This window comes from Carlito syrichta, unplaced genomic scaffold, assembly GCF_000164805.1.
Source record: "Carlito syrichta isolate Samal-C Ts95f unplaced genomic scaffold, Tarsius_syrichta-2.0.1 Scaffold308099, whole genome shotgun sequence".
NCBI classification, from domain to species: Eukaryota; Metazoa; Chordata; class Mammalia; order Primates; family Tarsiidae; genus Carlito; species Carlito syrichta.
This window is the reverse complement of record NW_007252195.1, coordinates 389617-403072: the sequence shown is the minus strand read 5'-3', so window position 1 is coordinate 403072 and position 13456 is coordinate 389617. Positions and strand designations below refer to the sequence as shown.

Below are 13456 nucleotides of genomic sequence, written 5' to 3'. Positions count from 1 at the left end.
GTAGGATATGCAAATGACTCTGTACTTTATCCTGCAGGCACTGGAACCCTTAAGCAGGAGAATAGTATGATCAAACTTTGATGTATTCAGTATATGGAAGTTCAGAAAGGGAAAAAAATTCCATTGCTAAAAATCTCTTACAGGCCAGGCCAGAGGCTCACCTGTAACCCCAGTAATTTGGAAGGCCAAAGTGAGAGGATTGCCTAAGCCCAAAGGCTCGAGAGCAACCTGGGCAACTTGGTGAGACCTCACCCTACAATAAATAAAAAATTAGCTGAGCATGGTAGTGCGTGCCTGTAGTTCCAGCTACTTGGAAGGCTGAGGGGAATGATCGCCTGAGCCCAGTGGGTCAAGGCTGCAGTGGCCATGAGTGTGCCACTGCACTCCAGCCTGGGGGACAGAGTGAGACTCTGACTAAAAAACAAAACAAAACCTCTTATGAAGATATTTCATATGCCTTTCTGAGCATTGTGCTAAGAATTCTTTTTCCTGGCCAGGCATGGTGGCTCATGCCTATAACAGCACATTGGGAGGCAGAGGGGGGAGGATCACTTTGAGTCCAAGAATTCAAACCAGCCTGGGCAACATAGCAAGACTTCATTCTATAAAAAATAATAAATAAATAAATAAATCTCCTTCCTCTGTCTATTTGTAAGATGGAAAAGCGGGACTAATAGACTCAAGAATTATATTATTAAAAAAAGTTGTAATTTTGTCAAAATGATTTAAAAAATCAGTAAACCTGTTGAAATATCTCACAATGACACTTAAGATATTTTTTATAAAGGTTAGCCACCACCCAGCTTCATAAAATCCTTATATTTTGACATGCTTATTTCAAAATTTAAGGAATGAAGCATTAGATAGCATGGCCATCAGCTCAGCATCAACCACCTGAATTTGTAGGTTACCATTCCCATGCTAAGCAGCAGTCCATTTTATAAATACATTTGGATTTCTTTATCTATTCTTGTGGTCACTCCCAGTTATTTCTTTTCTTTTTGTTTTTTTCTTTTAAGTTGGATTCTCACTCTGTCACCCAGGCAGGAGAGCAGTGACATGATCACGGCCACCACAGCCTTGACCTGCTGGGCCCAGGTGATCCTTCCACCTCAGCCTTCCAAGTAGCTGGAACTACAGGCACATGCCACTATGCTTAGCTAATTTTTTGATTTATTGTCGAGATGAGGTCTCACTAAGTTGCCCAGACTGGTCTCAAACCCATGGGCTCAGGAAATCCTCTCACCTCAGCCTTCCAAAGTGCTGGGATTATAGGCGTGAGCCACCGCGCCTTTCCTAGTTATTTCTGCAAAACAGACTCTCCTTTGTCTTATTTTTCTACTGGGTTGTTTGATTTTTTTTTCTATTATATGGCAGAAATTTTTTATTTATTCTAGATAGCAATCTATAGCCAATTATTTTTTATGCAAGCATTTTCTCCCTGACTTTGGTCTACCTTTCCGCTTTTTCTTTTTCTTTTTTATTTTTCACTATCACCCAGGCTGGACTGCAATGTCACGCTTATGGCCACTGTAGCTTCAACCCACTGGGCTCAGGCAATCCTTCTGCCTCAGCCTTCCAAGTAGCTGGATACAGACACGCATCACCATGCCCAGCTATTTTTAAAAATTGATTGTAGAGAAGAGGTCTCACCAAGTTGCTCAGGCTAGTCTTGAACCCTGGGCTCAGGCAATCCTCTCACCTCAGCCTCCCAGAGTGCCAGGATTATAGCATGCTCACTTTTTCTACAGTACCTTTTGTTGACTAGAGGTTTTAAATTTTAATATAGTCAAATCAGTCTTTACCTTTATAAACCATTTTTTATTTGACAATTTATTTATCTATTTATGAGTCAGAGTCCCACTCTATCACCCAGGCTGGAGTGGCACAATCATGGCTACTACAGCCTTTACCTGCTGGGCTCAGGTGATCCTCCTACCTCAGCCTTCCAAGTAGCTGGGGCCACAAGCATGCACCACCACTTCCAACTAACTTTTTTGTTAGAGACAAGGTCTCGCCAAGTTGCCCAAGCTGGTCTTGAACTCAAGCTCAGGCAATCTTCTCATCTCTGCCTCCCAAAGTGTTGAGATTACAGGTGTGAGCCACTGCACCCAGCCTATAAATTAGACTTTCATATCTTGTATAAGAAATGATTTCGGGCTGGGCTCGGTGGCTCAGCTTGTAATCCCACGCCTTGGGAGGCTGAGGTGAGTGGATTGCCTGAGCCCGCGGGTTCGAGACCCACCTGGGCAAGCCAGACCTCATCTCTGCAATAAATCCAAAAATCAGCCGGGTGTGGTAGCGCATGCCTGTAGTTCCAGCTACTTGGAAGGTGGAGGCGGGAGGATCGCCGGAGCCCAGCAGGTCGAGGCTGCGGTGGCCGGGAGTGGCCACTGCACTCCAGTCTGGGCGACGGAGTGAGACTCCAACTCAAAAAAAAAAAAAAAAAATGATTTCTTTTCTCAGCTTAATTTTCTTCAAGAAGTTCTAAAGTTTCACTTTAAATTTGGAACATGTGCCAGGCTCAGTGACTCATACCTATAATCCCAGCACTTTGGGAGGTGGAGACAAGAGGATTGTCTGAGCCCAGGGGTTCAAGACCAGCCTTGGTAACTTGGTGAGACCTCATCTCTACAATAAATCAAAAAATTAGCCGGGCATGGTGGCTCATGCCTGTAGTTTCAACTACTTGGAAGGCTGTGGCTGAAGGATCACCTGAGCCCAGCAGGTTGAGGTTGCAATGGCCATGAGCATGCCACTGCATTCCAACCTGGATACAGAGTGAGATACCAACTTAAAAAAATAAAAAATTTGGAGCACGAATTTCATGAAGTTTGCTTTCATGTTTGGAGAAGTAGGTATATCATTATATTTTATTCTCCATACATATAACCAGTGCTCCCATCCTCATTTATTGAGTGACCATCCTTTTCCCACTGATGATCATGGCAACTCAGTCATTCATCAAGTTTCCACATATGTTCTAGACCTTTTATTTCGTTCTATTTGTCTGATTGTCTATATAATGGAGCACTGGATAGTTTCTGTTGACTAGAGGCAGGGATAAAAAGCAGTAATGGATTATTAAACTGGAAAGCTAGCTTCAGTATAGCTCAAGCAGGATGTTGTTTGGTTTTGCTCTCTGATTTGGGGTCTCACTCTGTCATCCAGGCTGCAGTGCAGTGGCATGTTCACAGCTCACCATAGCCTCAACCTCTTGGGGTCAAGTGATCCTTCCACCTCAGTCTCTTTTTTTTGTTGTTTTTTTGTTTTTTTTTTTTTTGAGTTGGAGTGTCACTCTGTTACCCAGACTGGAGTGCAGTGGCCGCTCCTGGCCACCACAGCCATGACCTGCTGGGCTCCGGCGATCTTTCCGCCTCAGCCTTCCAATAGCTGGAACTACAGGCGCACGCTACCATGCCCAGCTAATTTTTTGATTTATTGTAGAGATGAGGTCTCACCAAGTTGCCCAGGCGGGTCTCGAACCCACGGGCTCAGCCTCCCAAAGTGCTGGGATTACAGGCTGAGCCACCGAGCCTGGCTCACCTCAGCCTCTTAAGTAGCTGGGAGGCATGGCTAATTTTCTCATCTTTTTGTAGAGATGAGGTCTCACTACTATGTTACCTAGGCTGGTGTCAAACCCTTGGACTCAAGTGATCCTCCTGCCTTGGCTTCCCAAAGTGCTGGGATTACTGGTATGAGCCACTGCACCTGGCTGCCAAGCAGAACAATTAATGATCTCCTACAAACCCTGAAATCTTGTCAGGTTGCAGTCATCTAGAATAAGGGCCAGGAAATTATGGCCGATGTGACAAATCCAGCATAACACCTGTTTTTGGAAATAAAGACTTATTGGCCTGGTGTAGTGGCTCATGCCTGTAATCCCAACACTTTGGGAGGTGGAGGCGAGAGGATTGCCTGAGCCCAGGGGTTCCAGGCCAGCCTGGACAACTTGGTGAGACCTTGTCTCTACAAGAAATTAAAATAATTAGCCATACATGGTGGTGTGTGCTTGTAATTCCAGCTACTTGGAAGGCTGAGGCGGAAGGATCACCTGAGCCCAGCAGTTTGAGGCTGTGGTGGTTGTGAGTGTGCCACTGCCTTCCAACCTGGATGACAGAGTGAGACTCTGACTCAAAAAAAATGTATCGGAATACATGGGTTCATGTATTCCCTGTGGCTGACTTGACTGCATTGAGCAGTACTTGTGCATCTCTTCTATGCCTTGTTCTTAGAGGGTGAGGAGAGGGTGTCCTGTAAAAGACAGTAGGCTGGGCTGGGCACTGTGGTACACACCTGTAATTCTACCACTTTGAGAAGCCAAGACGAGAGGGTTGCTTGAGCCCAGGAGTTCAAGACCAACCTGGGCAACATAGCAAGATCTCATCTCTGTAAAAAAAAAAATTTAGCCGAGCATGGTGGCGCATGACTGTAGTCTTAGCTACTCAGGAGGCTGAGGTAGAAGGATCACCTGAGCCCAAGAGGTTGAAGCTGAAGTGAGTTGTGATTGATCGTGCCACTGCACTCCAGCCAGAGCCACAAAGTGAGACTTCAACTCTCTCTCTCTCTCTCTCTCTCTCTCTCTCTCTCTCTCTCTCTCTATATATATATATATATATATATATGGCTCTTATAGTATAATATATATATATTACTATAAGAGGAAGTTAGAAATAATAACTCCTTATTAGGGAAAAAGTGAAAATTATCTTGTAGAAGGGAAAAGAAGAAGAAAAGTGGTTTTGTGGCCCCTATTACCTGATCTCTTGGGCTATGATGTCTCCTCCCAAGAGATGAAAAAACCTGGCTGCCTGCATACCCCTGATTAATGGAAACAGAGATTTTCAGAGTAGCTGACACTCTGTTTAATTCCTCCCTCCCTGACTCCAGAATGCTTGATTTGGCTGTGTAAAAGTAATTCTAATTATAGTGATTTACATGAACTACTTACCATTTATGCCTAATTACCTCACAGCACAATAACAATTATGCATACATTAAATGTGTCAGATTAACCTGGTTGTAAGTTTTATTCAATAACAAAAGTAAAGTGTTTATGAATGCTCATTCTTCAGTTTGTTGCTCATATGGCATGGTCATCGGCTCATAACTTCTCCAAATATTAATGTATTAGAGAAAACATTGTTATGTAGGTAGCTGAAAACAGCCTGATAATCTGTTACCAATTTTTTCATATTGATTAATAATTCTAACATTTTGTGAAGAAGGTACAGGTTATTTTAAAATCACAGTGTGGCTGGGCGTGGTGGCTCAAACCTGTAATCCCAATACTTTGGGAGGCTGAGGTGAGAATACCTGAACCCTTGGGTTCAGACCAGCCTGGGCAACTTGCCTAGACTTCATCTCTACAATAAATCAAAAAACTAGCTGGGTATGGTGGCGCATGCCTGTAGTCCCAACTATTTGGAAGGCAGGGGTGGAAGGATTGCCTGAACATAGTAGGTCAAGGCTGCAGTGGCTGTAAGTGTGTCACTGCACTCCATTCTGGGCAAGAGTGAGACCCTGAATAAATAACTAAATTAATTAAGTAAGTAAGTAAGTAAATAACAGTATATACTTAAAGAAAGTTTCTTAGCAGTACAATGAGAAAAAAAAAGTCCAAAGTAGTGAATGTTTTTCCATCTGTATTAAAAACAAAATCTATCCAGCACTTTGGGAGGCAGAGACAAGAGGACTGCCTGAGCCCATGGGTTCAAGAACAGCCTGGGCACCTTGGTGAGACCTCATCTCTACAATAAAAATAAAAAGTAAAAAAATTAGCCAGGTGTGGTGGCATGCGCCTGTGGTTCCAGTTACTTGGAAGGCTGAAGCAGAAGGATGATCTGAACCCAGCAGGTCAAGACTGCAGTAGCCTGAGCGTGCCACTGCACTCCAGCCTGGGTGACAGAGTAAGACCCTGACTCAAAAAAAAAAATCCAGCCGGCCACAGTGGCTCACACCTGTAATCCCAGCACTTTAAAAGGCCAAGGCGAGAGGATTGCCTGAGCTCAGGAGTTCAAGACCAGCCTGGACAACTTGGTGAGAGCTTATCTCTACAATTAATAGAAAAAAGTTAGCTGGGCATGGGCGTGGTGGTACCCACCTGTAGTTCCAGCTACTTGGAAGCCTGAAGCAGAAGGATCACCTGAGCCCAGGAGGTCAAGGTTGCAGTAGCTGTGATGGTGCCACTGCACTCCAGCCTGGGCAACAGAGTGAGATTCCAACTCAAAATTTTAAAAAAGGCTGGGCTCGGTGGCTCAGTCTGTAATTCCAGCACTTTGGGAAGCCGAGGTGAGTGGATTGCCTGAGCTTGCGGGTTCAAGACCAGCCCAGGCAACTTAGCGAGACCTCATCTCTACAATAAATAAAAAATTAGCCGGGCGTGGTAGTGCGCGCCTGTAGTTCCGGCTACTTGGAAGGGTGAGGCCACTACACTCCAGCCTGGGCGATAGAGTGAGACTTCAACTCAAAAAATAAGAAAGAAAGAAAGAAAAAGAAAAAAAAAAGTCCATAAAATTATAAATCCTATTTACCAGATGTCTTAGTTCTTAGTCTGTTTTCTGTTGCCTATACTAGAATACCTGAAACTGGGCATCTTAGAAAGACAAGAAATTTATTTCTTACAGTTATGGAGGCTGAGAAGTCCAAGGTTGAGGGGTCCCGCTTGGTGAGGGCCTTCTTGCTTGGGCACTCTCCACAGAGGGGGCTGAGTATGCTGGCTCTGGTCTCTCTTCCTCTCCTTAGAAAGCAGACAGTTCTTGGCCGAGCCCTCATAATCCAATCACAACTTCAAGGCTTCACCTCTCAATACTGCCACATTGGGGATTAAATTCCAACAGAAGTTTTGGAGGGGACAAGTATTCCAACCACGGCATCAGAATAGAGGACTCCACAAGTCAAGTTCTTCTGTCACTGCAAGATCTAATAGCCCACATTTTCTTCTCTGATCCTTGGTATATCAGTGTTTGTTTTTAGAACAAATAGGTCTGTGGCATCTTTACACTCTTCAAAAAATAAAGTTTTATATATGTTTTTCTCAAATTATATTACACGTTTGGATCTTTTTCAATATTTTAAAGATTCGGTGGGTTTAAGAAACTACAGGACAAATACTATTACAAAGAGATGGCAATACTAAACATGTATTCACATGTATGAGGATTTAACAAATAGGACACATTTGTTTTGTTTTAGAGATAGGGTCTTATTCTGCTGCCCAGGTTAAAGTGCAGAGGTGCAATTATGGCTCACTGCAGTCTTAAACTCCTAGGTTCAAGTGATCCTTCTGCTTCAACCTCCAGGCCTGGCTAATTATTTTATTTTATTTTTTGTAAAGATGAAGTCTCACTATGTTGCCCAGGCCAGTCTCATTCCTGACCTCAAGCAATCCTCCCACTTCAGTCTCCCAAAGTGCTGTGATTACAGGCATGAGCAACCACACCTGGCTATAAGATTTCAACTACAACACTACTGGTGGGATTGCAACTAGTGCAACCTCTCTGGAAGATAGTGTGGTGATTTCTGAAAGAACTAGAAATTGACCTTCTATATGACCCAGTAATCCCCCTGTTGGAAACATACCTGGAGGAACTCAAGTCATTCTACCAAAAAGATACCTGCACACGCATGTCTGTTGCAGCTCTGCTCACAAAAGCAAAAACATGAGACCAACCATGCTGCCCATCAAAGCTGGACTGGATTAAAAAAAAAGTGGTACATATACACAATGGAATATTATGCAGCTATAAAGAAGGACAAACATATGGACTCCACAGCAACTTGGATGGATTTAGAGCCTATTGTACTCAATGATCTATCACAGAAACAGAGTACCATATGTTCAGATTCATAAGTGGACCTCGAACAATTATAATACTATAACAAAGAGATTGGCAGTAGTGGGAAACTGCCAGGGGAGGGAGGGGCATACCTTATCAACAAGGGCACTTGCATAATGAACATCTGTAAACCTAACCCTGAATTGTACCCCACATCTTTAAAATAAAGAAAAATAATAATAATAAAAAAGAAGATTATTAGCAAAAAAAAAAATTTCAACTACAAAATAAAACCAGGATTATTCACTGGGCTGGCCATCATAACCAACTCAGGTATCAAAGGTAGAAGTATGGGAAAATACCATTAAGAAGAACCAATGATACATATTTTTTAAACTACTTTTGTTGAGTTGGCAACCAGATAAGTTAATGATTAAAGGATACTTGTGGAGCCGGGCTCAGTGGCTCAGCCTGTAATCCTGTGCCTTGGGAGGCTGAGGTGAGTGGATTGCCTGAGCCCGCGGGTTCGAGACCCGCCTGGGCAACTTGGCGAGACCTCATCCCTACAATAGATAAAAAATAAGCTGGGCGTGGTAGCGCGCGCCTGTACTTCTAGCTACTTGGAAGGCTGAGGCGGAAGGATCGCCGGAGCCCAGCAGGTCGAGGCTGTGATGGCCGGGAGTGGCCACTGCACTCCAGTCTGGGCGACAGAGTGAGACTCCAACTCAAAAAATAAATAAATAAATAAAGGATACTTGTGATAGGATGAAAATTCACCATCACTATAAGATGAGCCCAGGGATGCTACCGAGTAGGGAGGTGGGATATGAACAAGACATAAAATCAATGGAAGCAGCCGAGTGCAGTGGCTCATGCCTGTAATCCCAACACTTTAGGAGGCTGAGGTGGGAAGACTGCTTAAGCCCAGGAGCTCAAGAACAGCCTAGACAACATAGTGAGACTTCATATATACAAAAAAGTTTTTAAAAGCCAGGCATGGTGGCATATGCCTGTAGTTCTAGCTACTAAAGAGGCTGAGGCAGGTTGACTGTCTGAGCCCAAGAGATCAAGGCACCAATAAGCAGTGATCATGCCACTGCACTCCAGCCTGGGAGACAGATACCCTGATTCAAAAGATATAAAAATAAAAATTGGTGGAAGCAATTTGACTTTTATATAACAACAAAAAAAAAATTCCAGTGAATTAAAACATGTTGTTTCCTGGCTATGCCACACAACTATGTTTTTACTTTATTTAGAAGCCCACCTGCATCAAACTATCATTAAATATGCAATATACAAGTTGTCTGTTTTCTAAACTTTTTAGCTATTTATTCAACTTTTGGAAATACAGGAAAAAGAGGCAGGTCATCAAAAGGGATAGTTCTTTTTTTCCTACAACCATGTGCGGGACCAGTCATTCATGGTGGCCATCCCAATCATGGTCAGATTCTGAGGGAAGCTGCCATGCCTGTGGGAGCAGCCCCGGATTGCACCTTAGGCAGAGATCAGATCTTCATACTGGTTAGTGGCCTCTGAGAAACCTGGTATAACAGCTCTGCCTAGACAGGGATGAAGTGATTGACTAGCCTAATGGATCCTTACTTAGGAATTTAAACCACAGATTCAAGGAGATAATTCAGAAGTTGGTAGAACAAACAGGGAAATAGGCCAGGCGCAGTGGCTCACACCTGTAATCCCAGCACCTTGGAAAGCCAAGGTGGGATGAATGCTTGAACCCAGGAGTTTGAGACCAGCCTAGGCAACATAGTGAGACCTCTTCTCTACAAAAAATAAATTTTTTTAAATTAGCTGGGTGTAGTGGTACATGCCTGTGATCCCAGCTACTCAGGAGACAGAGGCAGAAGGATCACCTGAGCCCAGGAAGTTGAGGCTGTGGTGAGCTGTGATCGTGCCACTGCACTCCAGACTGAGCAACAGAGTAAGATCCTGACTCTAAATAAATAAATAAATAAATAAGACCTGAGAAAGCTCAACTATCCCTTCAGCCATGTGAGGACACAGAGAAAGATGGCTGTCCATGAACAGCTAAGCAGGCCCTCCCCAGACACTGAATTTGCCAGCACCTTGATCTTGGGCTTCCCAACCTTCAGAACTGTGTGAAATCATTTTCTGTTGTTTATAAGTCACCCAGCTACAGTATTCTGTGATGGCAGCCTAAGCGGACCAAGATGGTGGATTACATGAATGGCAGAGGACTACTAAGTTCTGGTCACGTAGTGAGATGCCTTTACTTGCTACAGTCATGTGTGATCTTATTCTAAATCTCCACTGCTTCTGTAACCTAAATGAATTTCCATTCCTTTCAACCAAAAGTGTAAACACAATGAAAGTTGTTTCCTTTATATAAAAAATAACTATTTAATTATACTCTCAATTGCTTTTTAAAAAGTAAAATTACTTTCATCCTTTTAAAATAAAGTACTAAGCCAGGCTCGGTGGCTCAGCCTGTAATCCCAGCACTTTGGGAAGCTGAGGTGAGTGGATTGCCTGAGCGCGCGGGTTCGAGACCCACCTGGGCAACTTGGCAAGACCTCATCTCTACAATAAATAAAAAAATCAGCCGGGTGTGGCAGCACGTGCCTGCAGTTCCAGCTACTTGGAAGGCGGAGGCGGAAGGATCCCCAGAGTCCAGCAGGTCGAGGCTGAGGTGACCAGGAGCGGCCACTGCACTCCAGTCTGGGTGACAGAGTGAGACTTCAACTCAAAAAAATAAAATAAAATAAAGTACTACTAATGTATTTTATACAGTGTCTTTCTTCTTTTTATTTTTTTCCAGGGATAAGCTCTCACTATGTTGCCCAGATTGGTCTTGAACTCCTGGCCTCAAGTGATCCTCCCACCTCAGCTTCCCAAAGTGCTGGGATTATAGGTCAGCTTAGTGCCTTTCTTCTAAAGACCTTACAATAAAGGAACATTTGGCAGAGAGAGGGGGCAGTTAATTAAAGGAAAATTTGGTTCTTAGGTGGCACCATATTTTAACTCTTAAAAAAAATTTTTTTTTAGTAGGCGTCTCACTCTGTCACCTAGGCTAGAGTGCAGTGGCACACTCACAGCCACCGCAGCCTCGACCTGCTGGGCTCAGATGATCCTTCCACCTCAGTCTTCCAAGTAGCTGGAACTATAGGCAGCCACCATGCCTGGCTAATTTTTTGATTTATTATAGAGATGAGGCCTCACCCAGGCTGGTCTTGAACCCTTGGACTCAGGCAATCCTCTTACCTCAGTCTCCCAAAGTGCTGGGATTACAGGCGTGAGCCACCACAACTGGCTTCCTTTAACCCTTATTACTATTAATATTCCTCATAACATAAAGATGATCCCATGGGCTTCTATAGTGAATAAGGAACGGGAGTTTTCCTGCTGCCACAGAATTTCAGCAAGTGCTCAAAGCAGAGGACAAGGGAAGAAAAGGTCTCCCCACATTCTAGAAAGAAGCACTAGTCACATCCATGCAGGAGTTACTTAAAAGGAAAAAAAAGAGGCAAAAACAGCCCTAAAAACAAAGTGAAACAGAAGAGAGTGATCATGGCAGAAAGGTGTTTCCTGGGTAAGGTGTGCTGCGGCGTTTCCCTCAGGAACCTCATGTCGAGTACAAGGGGTTCCCACAGAGAAGCATCCAGATTAGGGGTGAGTGTAAGACATGAAGGGCATCCCTCACCCCAGCTGGCATCTTGCTCGGGTGAGGAAATGCACAGACAGCTGCCACAGCAGGGTATGAAAGAGTTCGTGGAAGAACTTGACGTGTGTCCCTGAGGAAGGGGGTGTGCATGACGAAGACCAATACAAATGCCTGCTTCTTGGAAGCCCAAGGATGGGAGACTGACTGAAGCTGCCTCGCAGCAGGGGTTGGGGAAAGGAGATGTCACACTTCCTGTGGCCTAAGTAGACACCATAAAAGATGAGCCAGCACCAACTGTCCTGAAAGGACCCACCCAAGAAGGCTAAAGGCAAGGGCAAGGGGGTCCCAGCAGGATGTAGGGCTGTAAGATGCCTCCCCGCAGTCACAAGAGGTGAAAGAATTGGGCTACGTGGGGGTCCCCATGGAAGTCTTAAGGAACCTGCCAGTGTCCTTAACAAAGAGTTAACCTGATCACGTCTACCCCATAAAGGCCACGACAGTCACTGGTCACCTAAGACTGCTGTTTCCCTCGAATCTTTCTTCCTTCTCATTCTCACCCTGCAGAAGCCTGGCAAGCAGAGGAATGAGGAGCAAAAGGTGAAGAACCAACCACTCCTCCTATTCCACTGCTGATCCTTGGTGAGGCCTGAGCTGCAGAAAAGGAAAGCTTTGAATTGCACAGGCACTTCCACTTATATTGAACTGCGTTTTTAAATACCTAAATATGAAGCTGATCAAAAAATGCTGGATCCCCATTCCTGGCCTTTGGATATTCCATAGCAACAGAAAGCTACGGAACATCAAAAGGCCAGGAAGGGGGATCCAGCAGAATTTTTGAAAGGAACTGGCATGAAATTTCCAAGCTGCTTCACGGATGTTGCCCTGCACTGAATCTCTTTATCAAATGCTTACACTGTAACTGTTCAGTCTTTAGCGGTCACAACAGCCTCACCTTTGACAAGAGGCCTTCTGCCTCTACGTTGTATCCTTTCAGGTCTTCGTGTAACTTCTGCAAACACTGTATGACTCTTCTCTGATGCTCATCATCCTTTAGTTCATGAGCTTTGATCAGAAAGTCATAGTGGTCCAGAGGCCCATGACAAACAGCCAAAGCCTTTAAATAAGTCTCTGAGGCAGCAGCTGGGGTAACACTCTCGGGTGTCTGTGCTGTATAGGCTATAAACAAAAACATATATAAAATTTTAGACTTTCTAAAATAAGGGTATCTCATAGTGCTCTCCATAAGTTTCTTAAGGGTCACATTCAAACCTTTTTAAAAAATAGAGACGGGGTTGCTCTATGTTCCCCAGGCTGGTCTCAAATTCCTGGGCTCCAACAATCCTCCCACCTCAGCCTCCCAAAGTGCTGGCATTACAAATGTGAGCCAGCACTCCCAGCGACATTCAAACTTTTAGCCAGTTACAAATGTATCTATTTGAGCAGTTTTTGTAGATTTCATTTTGATAAAAAATAATATAAAACTTTTTTTTGAGTTGGAGTCTGATTCTGTTGCCCAGGCTAGAGTGCAGTGGAACAATCATGGCTCATCACAGCCTCAACCTCCTGGACTCAGGAGATCCTTCCACCTCAGCTTCCCAAGTAGCTGGCACTACAGATGTATATCACCATACCCAGGTATGTAAAAAAATTTTTTTGCAGAGATGAGGTCACACTATGTTGCCCAGGCTAGTCTCAAACTCCTGGACTCAAACAATTTTCCCACCTCGGCCTCCCAAAGTACTGGGTTTACAGGCATAAGCCACCATACCTAGCCATAAAACACATTTTGTACAATAAATATATAATTGTTTCATACACTATAATTATAACCTCTCTTCTAGAAGGCCATACCTGCTCCAGAGTCTCTCTTGGCCTCCAATCCACCAACTAGACTCCTAGGTTCATCAGCACCTTCCCCAAGCAGGAGAGTTGCCTCTCTGTGTTAGCCCTAGGTCTGGTTTTTTGTTTTTGTTTTTGACTTGGAGTCTCACTCTGTCGCCCAGGCTGGACTGCAGTGGCCACTCCCGGCCACCGC

General features: G+C 44.2%; 1 protein-coding gene across 2 annotated transcripts in view; it reads right to left on the bottom strand.

The window, feature by feature from the left end:
- The window catches only part of AFG1L (AFG1 like ATPase), a 212836-nt gene that overhangs the window by 176374 nt on the left and 23006 nt on the right, over positions 1-13456 (bottom strand). For both annotated transcript variants that reach the window (XM_008064891.1, XM_021715972.1), the window contains exon 2: positions 12374-12597. In XM_008064891.1, the coding sequence (XP_008063082.1) occupies positions 12374-12597 (224 nt within the window). The remainder of the gene's footprint in view (positions 1-12373; positions 12598-13456) is intronic.